The 21,401-nt window shown below is 32.1% G+C and overlaps 2 protein-coding genes across 2 annotated transcripts; both read right to left on the reverse strand.

Annotated features, from left to right (window-relative positions):
• Positions 1-3,553: 3,553 nt before the first annotated feature.
• On the reverse strand, positions 3,554-5,464 carry LOC132729779 (zinc finger protein 862-like). The gene is made up of 5 exons (XM_060715599.1): positions 5,199-5,464; positions 4,845-5,030; positions 4,555-4,698; positions 4,151-4,343; positions 3,554-3,977 (listed from the first exon to the last, which is right to left on the reverse strand). The coding sequence occupies exons 1-5, from the start codon at positions 5,367-5,369 to the stop codon at positions 3,796-3,798; spliced, it is 876 nt and encodes a 291-aa protein (XP_060571582.1). The 5' UTR covers positions 5,370-5,464; the 3' UTR covers positions 3,554-3,795.
• Positions 5,465-5,610: 146 nt separating this feature from the next.
• On the reverse strand, positions 5,611-8,047 carry LOC132729770 (zinc finger protein 862-like). Its single transcript, XM_060715591.1, has 4 exons — positions 7,631-8,047; positions 6,526-6,837; positions 6,150-6,363; positions 5,611-6,013 (listed from the first exon to the last, which is right to left on the reverse strand). Exons 1-4 carry the CDS (start codon positions 7,644-7,646, stop codon positions 5,611-5,613), a joined length of 945 nt encoding a protein of 314 aa, XP_060571574.1. The 5' UTR covers positions 7,647-8,047.
• Between the last annotated feature and the right edge of the window lie 13,354 nt (positions 8,048-21,401).

Genomic DNA, 21,401 nt, shown 5'->3' on the forward strand with positions numbered 1-21,401 from the left:
TATATTCACTGTTGTACAGCGTCCACCGGATATAGCCCCTAAAAACACCGGAAACGAAAGTAGAAAGCTGTACACTGAGTACACCTAAGGTAATGTTTTAACTTATTTCTTCATCATAACTTCATCGATTTTTCCAAACTAAACAGTTTTGTGAAGCTAAATGGTTCTTGTTTAAGAGAAATATTTGCTTTTGTCTGCAAATTGAATATTTTGTGTTATCTTTGCGATAAAATGTATTTGTTGATATGTGCGACAATGTTGATATTTACCACTAAATCAAGCCCAAAACGCGTTTGCTGTATCAAAATTCGCCATTGAACACAAACTAGTATAGTCCTCCCTCAACTTAGATTTGAAATACCACCCTTCAACTCAATCTGCTTTTAACAAAATATGCAAAAAACGGCCTTGCCTTGTGTACAGAGTCTAGCAAAGAAAACAAATTTAAGTGAACGGGGTGTTGTAGTTTAATGTACAGGGTTTAGTAGATGTGTACGGTGTCTAGCAGTCAAATATTTTTAAAGTATAGTCTTTTATATTATTTTTAATTGGAAATAATCTCATTTCAGACTAAACATGGGTAGATTAGAGGACGATACAGAGGTATTTGGTAAATAATTTAACTTTTTTGTGTTTTTGAGCCTAACAGTATAGCTAACTTGAATTTGTATGGTCGTGCCATCAGCTGAATAGTGTCCGTCTGTATTTATGAGACATGTTGATTGAGGAGTCTTCTACCCAACTCGCTGAATGGAAATGGTCCGAATGGGGATTTATATATATACACATATACACATATATCTAGCCTACACATAAGACATGTGGTTGATAATTGATCAGACAATTAAAAGATTATGCACGAGTGTCATTTTCTACAAAACGCACTGTCTTCTATAAAACAGTTTTAGCCGCCTTATATAAGCTATTAATCGACTCAAAAGATACTGGTAATAATATGCCGAATAGACTCTAAATGTTTCATATCACTCTGCACCCTCTGTACATTGGTATGGCATTGTTGAATTGAAAACATAAAATACCATTATTGTCATCATCGTCATCATCATCATTGAATAGTCATCATTATCATTATAATTTTTAGAAAAAGCAGCAACATAAGCGGCAGCATTGTATTTATTAAACAATATCGAAATCACAAGTGAGGTCACCCGAGTTTGACTGCAAACAATATGAAAGACTTTATAGCCACAAAAGATAAATCTAATGATTAACCTAACTAATCAAGGCGGATATTTTATCAAAGCTCATTAACATATGTTTGTATTTCAATAAAGTCTTAAGACCAGTGAAATAATAACCCAATATAACAAGTTTTGATCAAGCATAACCCAAACATGGTTTGAAATTGTTTAGGACAAATTATAGAATTTGCTGTACATAATATTCTACCACTATGGAATGAAATTGTGGTCTTTTGAGTTTTAAGATTTCCCTGTTAACTTTTAGTCACGATTAGCAGGACGGAAACTGTTTACTGCAATTAATATACATGTTGCGTAACATGTTTACAATTTAAACATTTTCATCTTTTATAAAATTAATAGCATTCACTTCACAATCCCTGCTCCCGACATTAATCGTTATTTCTTCATCAGCGTACGTGTATATGCTCTGGTACTGAATTTATTTTACAGAAAATGACATTCGCTTTCCTACTACACCCCGTACAATCGCTAACAGTTTTCCATCTACACCCCGTACACATCCGTGCTAGACTCTGTACACAAGGCAATGTCGTTTTTCGCAAATTTTGTTAAAAGCAGCCCAAGTTGAAGGGTGAAAACTCAAATATTAGTAGAGGGAGGGCTATAGTTTGTATTAACGGCTGAATTCGATACAGCAAATGCGTTTTGGGCTGGTTTTAGTGGTAAATGTCAACATCGTTCGCAAATGTCAACAAATACGCTACAATTCATCACCAATTTAACAAAAAGTATTCAATTTGCAGACAAAAGCAAATATTGCTCTAAAACAAGAACCATGTAGCTTCACAAAATTGTTTAGTTTGGAAAAATCAATGAAGTTATGATGAAGAAATAAGTTAAAACATTATCTTGGGTGTACTCAGTGTGAAGCTTTCTACTTTCGTTTTCGTTGTTTTTAGGGGCTATATCCGGTGGACGCTGTACAACAGTGATATTAATTTAGGCATATATTCAGAATGAATACGAAAATCGTGTACAGCTTCACACAGAGTGTAAGAGATTCATCTGATCGTCAATTATTTAAGCAAATATTTTCAAAAGGGGGCAAATTGAAGATCTATATTTAAAGATTTAATGTTGATTGAATAATAAAGGAACAATTCATTCACATTTTTGGCTTTGAAACTGAGATTTTTTGCGAAATTTTAGAGTTTCCGGCGAACGTGAAATCGACGATGTTCGGGATCAATTTTCGGATAGAATCTAAATATCAAAGAAAAGCCTATGTGTATTTTGGTTTGTTGTCCTGGAATTTCGGCACAATATTTTAAATTCTTAATACTCTTATAAAAACGTTTTTACAAAAATGAAACGAAAGCAAAATTTTGCCTAGAAAATGCCAAAAATATTCGACAATTATTCAAAATTACACTCATTTGTAATTTGGGAAAACAGTCTTTAAACATGGGGCGTAAATAGTCGCTATTTTTATCCTTTTCTCGGTAAAATTTGGTATTTTCCAATGAACTGTTGGTCAAAGATATAAAATCAATAACCTTGTGTTTTATCTGGTAATTACACATAGAGCGCGTGTATACATTAGTCTGATCTCTATTGCGTGACAATGATCGAAAGCGTTATCGCTGATTGGCTTATCGCTTCACAGGTCGATATGCATAGGACCGCCTACATATATACTGACACGCAATGATGTACATGTATTTGTGGTTGTATGGTTGTAAACAATCGGTAATGTTTATTTGCATCCCCAGGCAAAATTAAGCTTACATGAAATCCTTGCTCTGAAATATTTACTATATAGGTTCTTTATGAATGTACTTGCAATTTTAAATCAAGATATGATATTTGTTGTCTACACTTACATTTTTAAGGTGTAATTTTGTTGAAATTTCATATCATACACAAGTGTCCATGTTATTAAAAATAGCTTTAATATACTGTACATATTCAGTGTTTGAAATTAGCAGTAGTCCTATAGCCCCAGACTACTAAATTTCTCCTCTGGCTACCAACTTTTCACTGTAACAAGCCCGACCAGGCTATAACATTTTCAGAGGCAATATAAAAAACTGATTTGAACAAATGAATCGTGCTAGTGAAATGTCTATTGGGCTAGTGAATATTCCAACCTGGTAGCCCGACCAGCCTAGTCGATTCAAATCCTAATTTCTTACACTGCATATTTTGGTTCAAAACACAATGATAGGAAAATGTATATCTGGGTATGTTTGATTATATCTTAGTGAAAGTGTATTTATGTATTCATGATTAAGACAGCAATGTTTTAGATCTAGTATAAAACATTTATTTTTAGTATAATTGGGCAATATTTGGTTATATTTAGCAGGGCCTTCCCCAGAAATTTCTGTAAGCGCAACTTGGAGGGGGTGGGTGTGGGAGGGGGGATTCCGCCCTCCCGCATGTCGAAAAATTTTTGAAACCTTACAATGGAATGGTGTATTTTGGTGCATATTTAATGAGAGGTAAGACAAACAAAAGGTGTTCAGTATTTACATATTTTATTGTCTTTTCAAATAACTTTAACAGAAAAATATATATCACACAAAAATATAAAACAATAATGTTATATCAGTTAATTCATGACTGTCTAGAGCTGGCTACGCCTTGGTTTCTCCTTGTGCCAGATTTTCACCATGGAGTTGATATCAACCTTTTCTATTGCTGGTCCTAACATCCCAACAGTAAGGATGGCGTTGAGAACAGGTGGGCTCAAAGATGCCCTGTGTGTTGTTTTAACCCTCTTGAGGGTGGAAAATCCACGCTCACAGTCTGTAAAAAAAATTCTTTCATGAATCAAAATAAAAACAGAAAAAAAAGAGTAATGTTGTTTACGTTGCAAAAAGTTAGTTATTGTTTTATTTTTGTTTTGTTTAATATTTGAAATTTTGTGACTGAATAGTTTGTATGATTTGATTTATATTTGTAGTTTTTATTTTTCTCACCTGATGTTGATGTAGGGATCAACAGCCCCACAGCAGCAAGTTTGAAGAGGTTGGTGTGGCTGACTTTCAAATTTATGGTAACCCACTCCATGGCCTTGTCTGCAGCAAGCCCACTGTCAGCAATGGATTCCCTAACTTGGCGCCACTCATGAAGGGTCTTGTCAACCACATGTCCAAAGTGCTCAGCCAGCATCTTTAATATAATTTTATCTTATAAATGAAGTTACAAACTACTTTCTTTGACATTATACTGCAACAGTTAGAATTTGTTTAATATCAAAATATTTAAAACACTCTAGTTCTATTATTTTAACAACAATCATGCTTTTTTATTAACTTGTCCAGTTAGCTAAATAAAAGAACAACAAGCATCTGTTCATTAGAAAATTGTTATTTCATTATACCTTGATGTCCTCTTCCCTATGACTGGTGCTGTTGTCATCAGGAAACTTCCTTGTGTTAAAAACCTCAAACTTCTGTATAAGAGGCAGATCTGGAAACCGGCCCTCCAAATTATTTACAATGTTCTCCATAAATGGATTGAACACCTAAAATAATACAATGTCATGTTTCAATATAATGTTTAAATTACACCTTGTTCATTTCAGCTTAGGAAACTTTATAAACAACATATAGGAAAACTTCAGTATTCTCTATATAAATAACTTTTTAGATTAAGCAAAATTTAATTTACCTTCTCTCTAAACTTTACAGTCTCTTGCTCAGAAGGAGGCTTGATGTTGAACCCCTGGGCCTGAAGGTCCTTTACCCTCTGCACTGCACTCTGGTAGGCCTCCCCTGGCATGGACTGCAGACCCCGCAGAATGGACAGTGTACCAGTCACAAGTGGTTTTACAGTAGTGTAAATAGCATCCGGGGCCTGAAGATATCAAACAAACGTACAATGTATACCTGTTTTCAGCATTTTAATTTTTTACTTGTTGAAAAAGACAAGTTTAAATAAACTAAAATAATAGTTTAAGTTTTAAACATAACTTTAAATGATACTATTTCACTTGGGAGTATCTTGCATTTAATCTACACATACCTGCATGGCAGTTGATAGTTCTGTGAGATGAGGTAGAGTGTCGCACATCATATGAAGAGACATTACAAAGCGATGGTCCTGGGTGAACTTTGCAAGTCCTGCTGCCCTGACATCATTCCTTTCCTCAGCCTCCCGTTCCAGACTTGTAAACACTGAAGGAATGCACTTCATCAGCGTGCTTGTTGCCTTGTCATGGCTCAGCCACCAAACATCCTTAGCTTCTACCAGCTTGAGAACTGGCTCATTCAGCAATTTCTAAAATAGAGATCAATAAATATCTGCACATGATATCATATACAAAACAAAGTGAAGATTATACACTGTTAATTCTCTGCTCTATTTCAGGCATTCATTTTTTATATTAATTTCCACTTAGAAGTCAATTATTTTAATTGTAGAGTACAAAGTGATATCACAAAAAAATGGTTACATGAGTGATTACCTGTATGTCCATCAGGCCTGATGTGCGTACAGGACTGTGATCAGAAAACCGATGGAGGTCCCCAAGGATATCCTTAAACCTTGGGAGGTAAGGAACCCCTTTCACAGCCTGTGCTTCAGCCAGTGCCAATCGATGGGCCACACAGTTGATGCCGATCAGGTGAGGAACTCGCTGTCTAAGCTGGACATCAACCCCAGTCTTCTTCCCAACCATCACTGCCGCTCCATCACTTCCAAAGGCACACATCTGCTGCAGAGGCAGGTTGCATGATGACAGTAACTCTAAGATGGCTGTTGTGATGGTATCTGCCTTGCCATCTTTAAGAGGCACGATCGACAAATACTCTGTCTGGCTGCAACCATCCTTTAGAAATCTATTGAAATAATTTGAAAATTGAGAAATTGATAAGTGTCTGTCAAAATATGTATTTTATGTTGATTTTTTTAAAACTTTGCATGTACTAGTTTAATGTTAACTTTGAAATATATTTCATATTAGTTATCTCATACCTTATATAAACAATCATTTCACTGAGGACGGCAACATCTGTTGTTTCATCCACCATTATGGTGTACCATGGTGATGCCCGTACTTTTTCCAGGAGGTTGTCCCTCAGGCACTGTCCCATGGTCAAGACAGCCTCTTGGATGAACCGCTGAGACTGGCCATTGTTATTTCCTCCCTGGTCAAGGTTTGACAAGATATTGACACCTTGCTCTTTGCCTGTAAGAAAACTGTTATAACATGATAAAGTTCAAACAATTTTACAAAAAAAAGTACAACAGTGACTTAATTAAAGAACATACCACTAGATATTTATATTTCTTATAAAAATAAGTATTCAACCATCATGAATTCTATACAAAATACAAAAGAGTGTCTTACATAGCTGCATAAGTGGCAGGTAGTTTGATGTGTGTGGCATTTCCTGCTTAATAAGCCAGTAAAGGTTGCGGAATGCTGCCACCCGAGCCTGGAGCTGCAGGCTTGTCATCTCTTCCACCACTCCATGTATTGTCTTTGGTGCAGACCTGTTAGCCTCAAATGCTGCAGCTTCTTTATGAGAATCACTGGTCTGGTGGCGTGTGATGGCCTTCCTGACAATCCAGGTACATGGCTGGTCTACCCATGTTGCCTGTCCTACTGCTGCTCTCTTGGGGCGGCGCTGGTGGCGTATGCAGAGGGCACACATCATACCTAATACCATGTAAATGAAATAATTACAGTATGTTAAAATTAAATCTATAAAATTAAAGAAAGTATTAAACAACTGCAAACCTTCAACAATAAATTATGTCTGACAAATAGTCTGGTATCTAACATTTTCATGCAGATATCCCTCACAAAAAAAATTACAAAAAGAAAGTACAATATTAAAAACATAATACTTTGTTAATTAAAAAATTAAACGACTAATTTTCACAGAGTTAAAATACATTATGCTAACATTTATGATTTTTAAATCTATTTAAGAAGGCATCAAACTACAGCAAACATTCAAGAATAAATTATGTTTGAAAAAATTATTTTTGCAAGTGCAACATTTTATATGCAGATATGCCACAAAAAAATAATAGAAAGAGAAAGTAAAATATTAAACACATAGTACTGTGTTAAATGAAATTTTAACTAACTATTTGAACAAAACAAAATTCATTATTTACCTCCATCAACCTCTTTAACCCAAGGAAATTCCGATTTCCACTTTAAATCAAAACCAGTGCATCTCTCTTTTCTCATTTTTTTAGAAGGGGGACTTGTACATCCCATAATTAAAGTGTCTCTACACTCGGTTTGATTTTCACTCGTCTTACAAAAAAAACTTGTAATGCTAATCGATCCTGATGCAGGCCTTTTCTTAGCGCCAGACATTTTTTCAAAATTTATTTTAAGTTACGAAACAGACTCTTTAAAAACTTTTTGAGAATTAAGTTGTCCTTGCTCAAGTACTCAAATTTATATATTTTTTTAAACAACAAAACAGTCTTACCTAAATCACATCGCATTTAGCACCTCCCATGAACCAATAAAACACGCTTATTGCAACATAAATTATCCATAATCCGTAATCGCCGTTGATCTGATAATTGATTTCATTCAAAAGCAATTAATTGCTAAGCTCTCCGAAAACAGATTGCTCTTTAATTACATCAACAAATACTGTGTATTATTAGCGGTCATATGTTTATAGACACATCCTGTCATAACACCAGATTAATTTATCGATGACGCAATGCGACAATGTAGCACGCGCTATTACGTTGATAAGAAGTTTCTCCTGCTGTCAAAATACAAGCGCCCCGGCGCTAAGATCAACATGCAAGCCAAAATCCAAGCGCCCCGGTGATCCGTAAACGGAAAAACAAGCGCCCCGGCACCGGGGCGCTAAATTGGCCTGGGGAAGGCCCTGATTTAGGCAACATTTGGGCATATTTGGGTATTTCGTGCTGCCCATTAATAGCTAAAATAAATTTAAAGTATAATTTCCCCTTCCATTTATTATTGGCTAAAAACGGCTTAACTGATTGAATAGGAAAAGAGTCAACTCGGCCCTATACCAACTCGGCACGGGTCAACTCGGCCCCCTTTACAAAATATATATAACGTATTAACTTTGCTTTGCATGTTGTTACGGTAAATGAATAATAAGAAATATCTTATTATTATATAATTATACATTGTACTTCTGCCGAAATAAAGTATATTTCGAAAAAAAAATTTTATTCATTTGTCTTATATTTATAAACTCTCTCTGTTGAACTACGTAAAAAACCGAGGTATATCGAGTGAAAAAGCAAAAGTTGTTATCCTTAGTTTCCCTTCGCTTGCAAAAGAATGCAAATTTAGCCATGTTTAAATCGCTAGATTAAATGTCCGGTTTTAAAATTTGTTACACCAAGTAAAAGCCGGTGATCTTAGCTTTCTCTCAGTATATATTTCAACACATTGTTTGACACTGAATGTATTTAAATTTACGGTTAAACGTATCCTGGTTGTAACTTGTACTATCTACCGGGAGGGTAAGCCCTATTAGGCCCACCATCATGTAATACAGAAAAAATCTAGGATAAAATAGTTATTTTCCGTAGAAGGTACCATTTTTTGACAAAAATAACAATCATCCAAAAGAAATTTTAACTATACATCAAAAAGATAGTTCTGTTAATAACCTCATATGAGTGGCAGCCATCTTTGTTTTTAAGTACTTAATACCAGGAATGACTTTTAAGCAATCAATAAAAAGTTAAAAACATATGTAAATGGTCCATTACTGTTAATGATACTAAAGTTCTATTCAATATTTATCAATTACCACACAGTAAAAGGGTAACAATTTGATAAGCATTGCACACACATTCAAAATATCATGTTGGGTCCAAATCGCTAGCAATATTACTGGTTTTATACTAAAAACATATTTATGTGAATAGGGTTATTAAAACTTTGAATTTTCTTCAAAAAATGCTATATTGTTTATGAAATTAATGTGAAAAACACTTGCATACAAAAGAATTTTTTTATATAAGTATTGTTTGTAATATCTGGACATTCCCGGTACAAAGCAGGGCTTTTTTTCCTTCTATAACAGGGGCCGATATAAGGCCCCTTCACAATTCAAAATTGCACTTTTTTTTCACAAAGTGGCGGAAAAAAATTCACAATTTCAAAAGAAATTTCACAAATATTGGGACTTTGTCTTTGAAATACATTGTTTACGTTCCGATTCTACATGATTAACGCCAATTTCAAGAACACAGAAATAGTTTTAATCAAGTTAAATGGTTTTAGCACATGTTATGCGGGTTAAATTACCGACTTGAAGCAGATTTTCCGGTTTTATAATGTTGCTAAATGCCAAATAATATGGAAAAAAAATTCACAATTTTACGACAAATCACGCTTATTTCACAAAATGAACAGGTCCAGGCCCCTTCACAATTTTGACAAAAAATGCCCTGCAAAGTACCTCCCGGTATAAAGTACCTTGAGGATACCACCTATACTGGTGCCTCATATTTCCGTGGTACTTAACTTTTTAACACAGTCAACAAAAGTTAAGAGGATAAAATTCTGGAAAACACAGTGAATATTGTAGGATAGACATGTCAATTGCGTCATAGTTTATTTCATTTAATGTTTGCATGTAAGCAATTATGTATACAACATTGTAATTAACACCCATCTGTGGCCTTGTGAGTAAATTTGTGTTCTCATATTTCCAAGGCAATTACATTTTAACACTTTCTTAAGCAAAACCAATAGTAAACTTTATTTATTAGTACACCTATACCTAGGCTCATCTGAAAGGGTCAGAAATACACTGAGTCTGAGATACGCAATCGGTAATCTTTACTCGCAATTCTACTGATAAGAAAAGCCTCTGAAACTGTCAATCCGTGTTTTATAAATAATTTCATAATAACAATAAATAGTGATAACACAAACCTTAATATTAATAATTAAAAGGTGGGCCGAGTTGACCCGTGCCGAGTTGGAATAGGGCCGAGCTGACTCGGGGGCCGAATACGTTTTAGGGCCGAGCTGACCCGGATTCCTTGAATTCTGGTCCTAGATCTCACGATGGAACTAGGAATCTTACCTTCTGTTTATCCACCTGTAAAACCTGAAGCGAACTTTAAATCGGAAGACAGTTTGATACAAAATCGAAATAACACATTTTTTTCTACTTAAGGCTCTTGTATTTCCCAATTTTTAAGTTATTCACAGAAAAACATTTATTACCGTCGCGTATGGCGGACTAAACATAAACATAAAATAAAAAGTTCCAGTACCCGGAATCCGGAACACGTCTTTCCTTAACCAATGATATCGATTAATCATTTCAGTTTGCAGAGATTTTGGTTGTTTTCTTATTTCTTTTTAGCTAGTGATGCAAAAAGAGTTGTATTTGAGCCAGCTCGAATCGAATCGAATTTCTGTCTTCGGGATTGTTTTCCATTGACTGAGGTTTGTGCCAGAAGCTACTTCATCGTAAGATGCTTTTTCGTGAAGTTGTTGTGGTAGCGTCGGTCGTTGTTGTTGTTGCCGTTCTGCGTGAGAAATACCGTCTGTTTCTTTGGCAAATGATGAAATTCTGTCATTTGTTATTTTTCTTAGTCATAATCTTCACTGATAGAATCTGTCAATTGTTTTTTCAGAGAAATATTTTTTAAGTTCAAGGATTGTAGTGTTTGCTTCAAAACTGATTTTTCATTTTTCACCGTGTTAATGTCTTGCTGTAGGAACTAAATACATGATCTCAATTCGGCTTACACCTGCTGAACCGTTTTGCTACATTGCATAGGTTGTAGATGATGTTTACCTTTCTATTCGGGTTTTGTTTGAATTCTTCACTTAAAAAAACATCGCTTAAATTTCTCCGTTTTAAAAAAAGTCTTGCAATGCGTAGCAATTGCTAGCGTATCTTTTACAATTTTCTTTCTCGAGTGTTGTCCTTCGTTGAACCAAAGGACCTTTTTGACATTGTACAAATTCGCGTGCTTTTTTCAGTAGAATACTTCTTTACATACAAATATCGTTCTCATTTTTATGTTACTGTTGATTATGTTGTTTAATTTTATGTTACTTTCTTAGTGAAAAACCACAAACAAAATATAAAATCTGCGCAGGTTGTCCTTACGTAAGCTAATAGATATTTAAAACAGTATCAATTACTTCAATTCGAAAGCCACAATGTTATCTCTTGGAAATCCTAATTATTACTGTCAACTTTTTTTCCACAAAGGTTATTAAACATTTTTTTACACTGATCAATAAAATTTCAAGATCTTTGTTTCTTAAAAAAAACAAAAAACAATCCGGTTTCAATATTAAAATAAGGTAACAAAGCAATTTATTTATAATTTATTTATTTATAATGTTATTTAACCACAATCATCACAATATCTTAACATTTTAGCACAATTTAATTTAACAAGGAAGAAAACCCACAAATAAACTAACGGTTACATTATTATTAATTTGATATCTGTTTTTATAACATAAAGTATTTGAAACTTTTAACATATTTGATATTTCACACATTCTTTTGAAAATGTGTTTTTTTATTTTGGTAATATTTTTTTATAACTTTCTTTGTTTAGAAGTTAATAGCATGCATATTCATTTTTATTTTGTAAAAGAATTTCTCTGTTATCGGGCTGCACGAAAATAAATAGAAAATTTTTGTTAATATGGCAATTGGCGTATATTCATTCATGTAATGCAGAAAATAATAATGATAATGTCGCTTTTCACCAAGAGGCTTTTGTTCCATAACTGAAATATTTTGTTTAAATATGTAATGTATTTTCACTGTAAATCAACTAAGGATTTTGTCCTACACCGCCGTTCTTCCTTCTCATCATGCGAAGTAGTATGCTTGTCTGGAGTATAACTTCTTAACTTTCAATAATAACTTTGTGAACATTTTAGGCCCACTATGCCTCAAAAAAGACATTTGTTTCTCAAAAGCTTTTTTTTATTCTTGGCACCTTTTGTAGTTTTGCAAAAAAAGTTACTATTTGACCAATTACCAGAACGATCTTTTGATTATGTTATTTTTTGCTATTGATGGGGTTACCCATAAGTATTTTGTATTGAAATCAAGGTAATATTCTGTTTACATTTTGATACCTTTATGACAAACGATTTATTGCATCTTTATTTAGGTGATGGGCACTTTTTATAAACAAACGCCAATATTTGAGCTTTATATAACTCATGACTGACCTTTTTTATGTAAGAAAAAATTGTTTCGGACGTCTGTTAAATTGTACAATGTAAAATCATAAACGTTAATGTCAGTATATATTTGTATTTAGTATAATTTCATGGGTGTTGTGGAGAGGCAAACTGTTCATATAATTAGTATAAATTATAAATATGTTGTTTTTTTCTTTTTTGCTTTTTGTAATAAGTTTATTGTATATAATGTCAAGTTAATATATGTCGTATAATTATAACACAATGGAGTTACACGGTTATGAAATTAATACAAACAGAAAATATATGAGAACACTTAAAATGAACACAATGTAGTAGTAATCATTTATAAATTTGTGTCATAGAATTTCTGAATAATTTCGATTTTGACACGTTAAGAAATATTTAATCAAACAAAAATTTACAAACCTTTTAAATTAGTTTATATTAAGATAAAACTAGTATTATAAATTAACAGGAACTGATTTCATAATCGGAAATTTCAGTCTCTGGTGTTCTATTGTTAAACATGTTTTTCTTTTTATATATTTGCTATTAGAAGTATTGTGTTTCGTTTTTGTAACAAGACTTCATGTACCTTCACATAAATCTTTTTTAAATTTTTGATATTGAGTATACTTTTGTAATATGTTCTCTATAGATCTTTAAAACTTTATCTTGATACTTTCGAACACCAAGATAGAGGTAACTAGGATCTACAGATTGATTTTATAGAGACTCCTTAATTATCATATTTTGACAAGCTCATCTGGTAGTAGTCTCCGAAAAATATACTTAGAAACGACAATCACATATTTTGCAAAATTATAATAATGTGCAATGATTTTATACAGAAATAGAATATTTGTATGCTAATATTTACTTCGGATGAATTGTCGAAGATAAAAGAGAATGTTTAATATCTGTTATGTACATAACTTCTGATTTCTTTATACATGTATTCATTTCATGTCAATATGCTGATTACTTGTTGGCGACGCCGGTGAGCGGCGTCGTCTCTTATGGAATGCTTTTTTATTTTGGCCTATGGAAGGAGCTGTTATTATTAGCAGTTAATGTCATGTTGTGTTAATTAGTTTTATTTTGATTCGCAAAAATCAAGTAAGCAAATATGTTGTTTTATTTGTATTTAATAACTTTATGTAAAAAGCATGTGCATTGTGATATTATTTTCACGAAATTGCAGGCTCAATTTAACAGCTTGTCCCTTAGCTTATTGGCAATACTAAAACCCGAATTTCAAATATCGTTGTGGTCTACATTTATGCCGTATTCTTTTTCATTCATTTATATATTTTCAAAATTTTCCTACAAGAAGAACGTTCACCTGCAAATGAGTATTAGGATATATAATGGAACTGTTGTAAACGATTATCCTATTGATTTTATCCATATTACGTTTATCTATTGTACAGAATGATTGTTTACAAAGTGTACCAGTATCCGGATGTTGAAAGCTATCCGATTTTCTGCAATTAATACTGCTGTCACATAGCCATCTAACTTTTAATGAATACTTTACCATTATTTTGCATGGCTTAATAAAACTAAGCCTGCAACATTTCATAATTTTGCTGTTTATGGTGTTCTTTTGGGTTTCAGGTTTTCTCTATTTTAAGGGGAAGTAACTCATGTTTACTAAATTATTTGTTCTTTTCTGTCTATCTTAGGTATTACTTACTATTTTTGTTGTATAAAATTTACCAGTTGTAAGGTCATCAAAAGCATACTGTAGAAGCCCTGAGGAGTGACTATTGATAGATTTTTTTACTTGCTTTATATACCTTAGACTGGATTTTTCTAGATTGTTCAGTAAGTACATACCTACAGGTATTCTGCTACAGGAATCTTCTAATCACTATGTGTTTGTATATAAATTGTTAATAAATAACCTTTGGTAAAAATGGAAGGTAGAAAATTAAAGCTATGCATATAGGTGCTAATGTCCATATGTCCATATATTAAAGGATAACCTCCTGAAGTTATCAATTTTAAACACTTGATAAACATGTATATGCAGTTAGTTATATAGTAAAGTCTAATGGAAGGTTAAAAGAGGGACAGTATTTGTTACTGTAAGAGATATGCGTTTAATGTTTAGACACACAACTCAATCTTCATTATATGATATAGACTATTTGAGATTTTTTTTACTTCAATACTATACATTATAGTTTTCTTTTTACAAGATTATGAATTCCATCCCAAGTACCAATGTTAATAGGATGTTATTGGAAAACTGGGAGTTAATTAAAATGTAATGTGCAATACATGTACATCTTAAAGCATATGATTATAATGTGTATTTCTGTATTTAAAGACTTACAGTTTTGATGAATTAGACTTGCATTTTTAAATGTACTTTAAATCTACAGGTTATAGATGTTTTTACCCAGGTGGGTTAATAATAGTATCTATAATAGAGTTTTATAAATACATTTTATGGTTTTTTCTTTCTACTATATTTTGAATTTCCATCCATTAGTACCAATGTTAATGTTAATGTTAGGGATTTCATATTTATTTAATAGAAACTGGGAATTATTAATTGTTATGTGCATACATGTATATCTTAGTATATTGATATGATGAGACGTTATAATATTTAATATTTATGACATTATTATTTAAAGGGATGAGACTTTCAATTTAATTTAATAAATGATAATACATGTATTGATTGAAAATGTCCTTAAACTTGGATCAAGCAATATAAAATTAATAAAGTCTCAAAAAATCATATTCTGAATAGTTATTCTAATTTTTTTTTCTAACATGTGCATAGTTTGAAAAGGACAGCTTCTGTCTTATCTATTTGTAATGGAGGGACACCGGTCTCAACCTCCAGGTCTCCAGAGTCAACCGACAACAGACTTTTCATAGAGACTAGATTGTCACTTGCACTAATTTTGTAGTGAGTGATTTGTGCCACATGAAACCAACAAATTACAAAAAGTAACTGGGCGCCATGAAAACATGAAAATACAATCTACCACAAAGTGGTTCGTTTGTTGCATTTTCATGTTTTCGCTCAGTGTCCCTGATCCAAAATACAAATCAGCCTTCATAAAATTTCTTATCATAGAAAAAAGGTTGGTTTTTTATCTGTTCAAAAAATAGATATTGTACATGTATTAGTACAGTTATGTTCACTTTCAAATTGACTTGTTGTAAATAATGGCACAACCAATAACTGGCTTAGCCATTTTTAGTAGAAATAATTATACAAGATATAAATTGTTATTTTGATTAAGACTATGAGTATGTAAGGTTTTTTTCTTACTGGTTTAATTAAGAATTAATCTACCTGTTAATTTAAAAATCTAAAAGTATCTGTCACGGTTTAGAACTGTTCACTATTTAGGGGAGAAAATGTGTAAGCGCCCAGATATCAATCGCTACAGCCGTGGTACATTATTCTGTGGGTCACAGGTCGGAGTTCTGGTCAAGCTGAAAGTTTTTATCATCCTGTGACTGCATAAAACCCTGAGTTTAATTCACTATGTTCTGAATTAACATCAGAAACTTCAAGGACACAAATCAATAGTGGGGGAAATATGTTGTGGTTTAGAACTGTTTTCATTATTAAAGAGAAAAATGTGTAGCCGGCCGGATAGTAGTCAGTTGGTCTTCTGACAGTCATGGGTTTGGAGTCATGGTCAGGCAGTTTCAGTCAGGGCTTAAAGTGGTTTTTCAACTGACACATGTTTGATTCATTTGACAGATTGTATGAAATTAAAAAATGGACAAAAGGCAGTATTGCATGATACTTTTAGATCTACAAAAGGCATTTGATAACAGTTGATCACAACCTATACCTGCAATGAAGAAGTTCTTTTCTTCATTCATTGAAACTTCAAGCATCTGCCATAGTTAATGACATTCTTACATGGTTCAAGTCTTATCTCTGATGGACAGAAGCTGGTGGATGTGGCTGGTACTCATTCTTCTACTGCACTGAGTACCTATGGTGCCCCCCCCCCCTGAGGTTTATTTTAGATCCTCTTTTATGTCTTATATATGTCAATGACATATCTGCAACCCTAAGCAATAAGCTTTTATTATATGCCGATGACTCAGGTATCCTTGTATCTGGTAAAATAAATCTGAAGAAATTCTCTCTTATGACATGAGTCTTTTAAGATTGGTTAATTGACAATAAATTTTCTTTGCATCTTGGCAAGACAGAGTCTATTCATTTGTTTTAAGTTTCAACTTAAACTGAGCCTAGCCTCCAGGTCACATGTATAATGGTACTGCTATAAAGTACACACCTTTTGTTAAGTATTTAGGTGCAAAACTTGATGAAATTATTTTGGCGTCGCCTTTGATGCTTTGCATCAATGCTTTTCTTGTAAATATATTGTCTTCATGGGTATATGACCTCCTGGAATTTACTTGAATAAAATCTAAAAATCTAAATCTATGTTTTGTGTCTCTTTTCATTGTCTTATAGATCTAAAGTCTTTTATTTTCATATGACGTGCATTTCAGACTGTTATAGTAATATTTCAATAAAAAGTAAAGATATTTTCAAACTTTTGCTAGTAATGGTTGAACACGATAAGAACAAATTGTCAGTACCAGTTAAGCACACTTAATATACTTAGTTATTATAAAGTGAAAAAATACCCACAATTGCTAACAGGCATATGTACGGTGTTCCGTTAGGGCCATCGCCAATCAATTAAGAAATTAGTTTAAGCATATTTTATTTAAGACATTTTCATACAAACATATTTTACATACTATTATTAGTTACATGATATACAATGCTGAAAAGGGATCAGAAGCGAAAGCATACAATGCTTATAGAGGTCTTTTCCTAACATAAAATTCATTTATGTAAATTTGGCGGTAAATTTCATGTTCGAAATATTATATCATGAAAACATTTTATTCATTTTGAAATAAGAAAGGTGAAGAATGCAAAATTGTCAATTCAGAGCTAAAAGTAAAAACTAGTATTAATACATAATTATTTAAAGAAAACATCAATTTTAAGTACAACTTAATTTTTTTTATTGGACGAATTTTAAAGCCAAAAAAATTATTTGACAGAACAATACATTTGTCACGCCATAATATTGTGCAAGCAAAATAAATTTGTTTTTAGGATTTAGCTTAACTGTGAGTTTTTTCGCATAAATTGGGTGAGATAATGTTGGTGTTGAATTTTTTTCTATAATTTAGGTGGAATTTCATTATTTTTTTTAAATGTTTCCCTTTTAAGAGAGAGACATGTTTTTAAAAATCATATTTTATAAAACCCAAATCTTTTAATTGCAAGTTAATGAAGTGAAAGCAAAAATGTTTACTAACAAGCTTTTTTCTTTATAAAATTTTTTATTTAGTTTTAATGACATAAGGTTATCTCCCTTCTCAAAAGCAATTTATTTTTTTCTATAAAAAATGTTCATAGATTGCAGTGGTTTTTTTTATAATGTCATTTTCTTTGTTTTTTAAAGTTTTTTTATATTTTTGTTTTCCACATTACATTGGGCCTTGAGGGAGAAAATGAAACTTGAAAAAAATAACTTTTAAAAATTTTTTTAATTTAAAGCTAGTCAGAAACATAACATTTTGATTTTCAACCTGATTTTCGATTACATGTATTCTTTACATGTTAAGCGATTTATTACAATTACAAATATCCAATGTCCTGTTTGTTAGATATTATTCTTTGATATATAATGTATGTCAAATCTATTCAATTTAACGTTTAACACAAATATATCACAATCATCCGTGTCAATATTTGGTGAATATATTCCATACATTAAATCAAAAATTTGTGACAGATAAGGGGAATATACTTTGAACGAGCAATATACTATATCTGATCCTATTTTGTTCGATCTGTTTACTGGACCGCGTGTCACATATATATTATTGGGGTTAATAAAAAAATGACAGGTATAATGGTCATATGAACGGTTGTTTCGATACATAACTCTGAAGCTTAGACGACGAATTTATAAACACGCATAGCAGTCTTTTATAAAAAAAAAGTTGATATTCCTTCATAATTTTTTTAACAGGCGTGGTATACGAATACAATAGAATCAATAATCATACTTTTTTTTTTTCCTCAGCTGAATTTTTGGTGCTTTGAGATTGCTGAACTCAGATTTTACATTTTCCGGAGTTACTCCGATGCAATAATTGCCTTACTGTTGTAACCCTTGTAGCGTGTTCTGTAAAAACAGCTGTCTTCAACTTTAGGGAGTTACGGCCCTACATTTCGTAGTCCTGCTTCTTTGTGGCTTCAGTATTACACCAATAGATGTTTAGCGAGAGATAAGGTCAGTCACATTTTATGATTAGGATAAGGATAGTTTTGCGGTATAATCAGTCCAAATCCTGGAATTTCCAAATTACAGGACAATACTTTACATACGTCTATAGCTTGAAGTTTAGAACTAGACATAGTTATTACCTCTAATGTTCCTGACAAGCCTTGCCAACTGAGCTGAAGGCATCCTTCCATTAAAGAATCTTACCAGGTAAGGTAAGAGTCCTGTACTCATACCAGGCTGTACGCAAGTCGAAAAAATATGACAACCTAGTAATGCCTAAGAAAAATTATAAAGGCATTTTCTGTAATTGCTGATATTGAAAAAGAAAGAAAATAATGTCTTACTATCAATGGCTAGATTGCTATTCACACAGGAGAGCTATATAATATTGTGTTGCTGATTTTTTACTTTAATTGCTAGATCTAGATGCTAACTGGCATAAAGAGTTTTCTCGAGTTAGTGCTGTTTAATTAATGCATAAATAGTTTTAGATAATGTCAAGCTGCAATATCTAAATAGATCTATTAGATACTGGTAACTTGAAATATGTATTATTGTATATTTCAAAGTCCCAGTATCTAAATAAAATGCGAAAAATTGCATATAAAATTTTAATCGGACCATCAACCTTTCATCGATTGATACAATTGCTTTAAATAAATATGTGTGCTTTGGTTTATTCAGTTACAACTGTTTAGTTAATACAGATACAAAATTTGATCCCGCACCCACCCCGCCCCAAAAAAAACAACAGAAAAACCACAAAAAACAACACACAACAAAACTAACAAAAACAACACAACCAAAAAAAAATGTTTCGTGCCAGTAAAATCGTCTATGTCAAATGCAGATCGACTGTATAATAATACAGGATTTGTTTTGTTCACACTATTTTATTTGTGTTTTATTTTTTTTTAGTATCGGTTCTATCCTGTTGAAGTCTTTATGTACAGTAAAATATTACTCAATGCTTAATCATTAATGATTTTGAAGATTCTTTTATTACGCATAATTTTAATACTAGGTTCCTTTACAACACCGTGTGTCAAGGTATACACAGGTAAATAGTTTAACGTAGGCGGAGTTAAATTGGTCATTGCTGAGAAGGGTTGATGCGTTTTTATAAGTCGCCCGGTAGAACGGCGACTATATTTGTAACAAGTTTTAATGATTATACCTATGGTAGGAGAAGCATTAACTTTCTGGTAAAAAAAAGATATAATTCTGAACAATAAAGACGGTTTCAGTGTAATTTAAAAATTCAAACATACAATACAGTTGCTCAATGAAATGAAATATTAAATATTTCATCTTAATAAGCAAATACAGATGTCTAATAAAATGATTATGATGTATCCTAATGGATATTCTTGAATTTAGGGATACTTTTACTTATTTCAAAAGTGTCAAGCGTTGCTATTTATGATATAAATCATGCATATATTGAAGTGACATTTTAAATTAACTGGTTTTATAATCTTTGAGACCTATTTATTTTATTATTTTATTTAGTTATAAACTATTCTCTCCTGTTCTTCTGTTGTAAGAATCACGTGACTACACGGTTTGTATTTTAATGATTAAAAATTTTTAATAGTAACAATGGCTGAAGGACAGCAATTAAAGTTAAACTTGGAATGGTTGGCAAGAAGGAATAGAAGCTGATATAAGACAAATCAAATAATGTTTGTATGAATATTACAGTAAATCTCGTATGAGGGTAGGGGATCGGAATCGTATTGATACATAGAAAACTAATAAAACTATCTTTGTCTTGATAATATCTGCATTGAAAAGGCTAATTAAACTTAAATATATGGTAATGTAACGACAGAAAAATTTTCGATAGCGTATTCAGAATAATTTTCTTTATCAAGAATCAGTTTTTAGCAGTTATGATTTGGACCATTGTTTTATGCAATAATTAAGCTATAATATTTTTCATAGTCACTGTTGCAAATATTCGATATCGGGTAATTTTTGTCGGTAATTTAGGATTTGAAGTAAACCTTACGGTTCAATGTATTGTAAAGGTAATGTTAGAATTAAGAGTAGAATTCAAGCATAATACTTGCTTTAACAAGTCTTGGATGAAAGTGTTAAGATTTTTCGATTAGTTTCAAATTGAAGACTGTAGGTAGAATAAATTGGTTTTTTAATGTTTTCTTTTTATGATTTTATCAAAATATGAAATAAAAAGTGTAGAAATGAAACACACGGATTTATCCACTATTTTCATAAAGTAAAAATAAAATAAAATCAATTTATGAAACCTAAAAACAGGAATTTGTCCAAGACTCGAAATTGCCCTATAGTTACAACTTCGTCATACCGTCGAATTTATATGTTACCATAACGTGGTCTATACGTACATTAGGCATGAGCAGTTTTACGTATTATTGATATATATTCATGTAATTATATCTTAAAATGCGTTACATTAATCACTCAAATAATATATAAGAAAACTAAATTATGAGTCTCGGTAAATATTGCAAACAAACTTGCATATTTTCTGGAGAAAATAACAGTTTCTTGACAAAATTGGCCTAAGCAGGTTTGGCTTCAAATATGAATGTTGTTTATAGACATGCATTGATCAAGAAAAGCATTGATTGACACGAACACAAAGGGCGTCCAAGCAAGAAATGCAGCAGTGACAGAGGATCAAGTAGACATATTGATGCCAATATTCTTATAAACTGTTTCAGATGGTCTTTTTTTACAAATTGTATA

This window comes from Ruditapes philippinarum, unplaced genomic scaffold, assembly GCF_026571515.1.
Source record: "Ruditapes philippinarum isolate M1 unplaced genomic scaffold, ASM2657151v2 ctg973_1_1_1_1, whole genome shotgun sequence".
Taxonomy (NCBI): domain Eukaryota; kingdom Metazoa; phylum Mollusca; class Bivalvia; order Venerida; family Veneridae; genus Ruditapes; species Ruditapes philippinarum.

What these genes read in the sequence shown, in the direction of transcription:
- LOC132729770 (XM_060715591.1), bottom strand. An exon ending in CCTGCCACTTATGCAGCTAT is followed by an intron (nt 6,364 to 6,525) that starts GTAAGACACTCT and finishes GTTTTCTTACAG; the next exon opens with GCAAAGAGCAAGGTGTCAAT. An exon ending in GAAATGATTGTTTATATAAG is followed by an intron (nt 6,014 to 6,149) that starts GTATGAGATAAC and finishes TTATTTCAATAG; the next exon opens with ATTTCTAAAGGATGGTTGCA.
- LOC132729779 (XM_060715599.1), bottom strand. Translation starts at nt 5,369, where the DNA reads ATGAAGTGCATTCCTTCAGTGTTTACAAGTCTGGAACGGGAGGCTGAG. An exon ending in AACTATCAACTGCCATGCAG is followed by an intron (nt 5,031 to 5,198) that starts GTATGTGTAGAT and finishes TGATATCTTCAG; the next exon opens with GCCCCGGATGCTATTTACAC. An exon ending in ATAGGGAAGAGGACATCAAG is followed by an intron (nt 4,344 to 4,554) that starts GTATAATGAAAT and finishes ATTATATTAAAG; the next exon opens with ATGCTGGCTGAGCACTTTGG.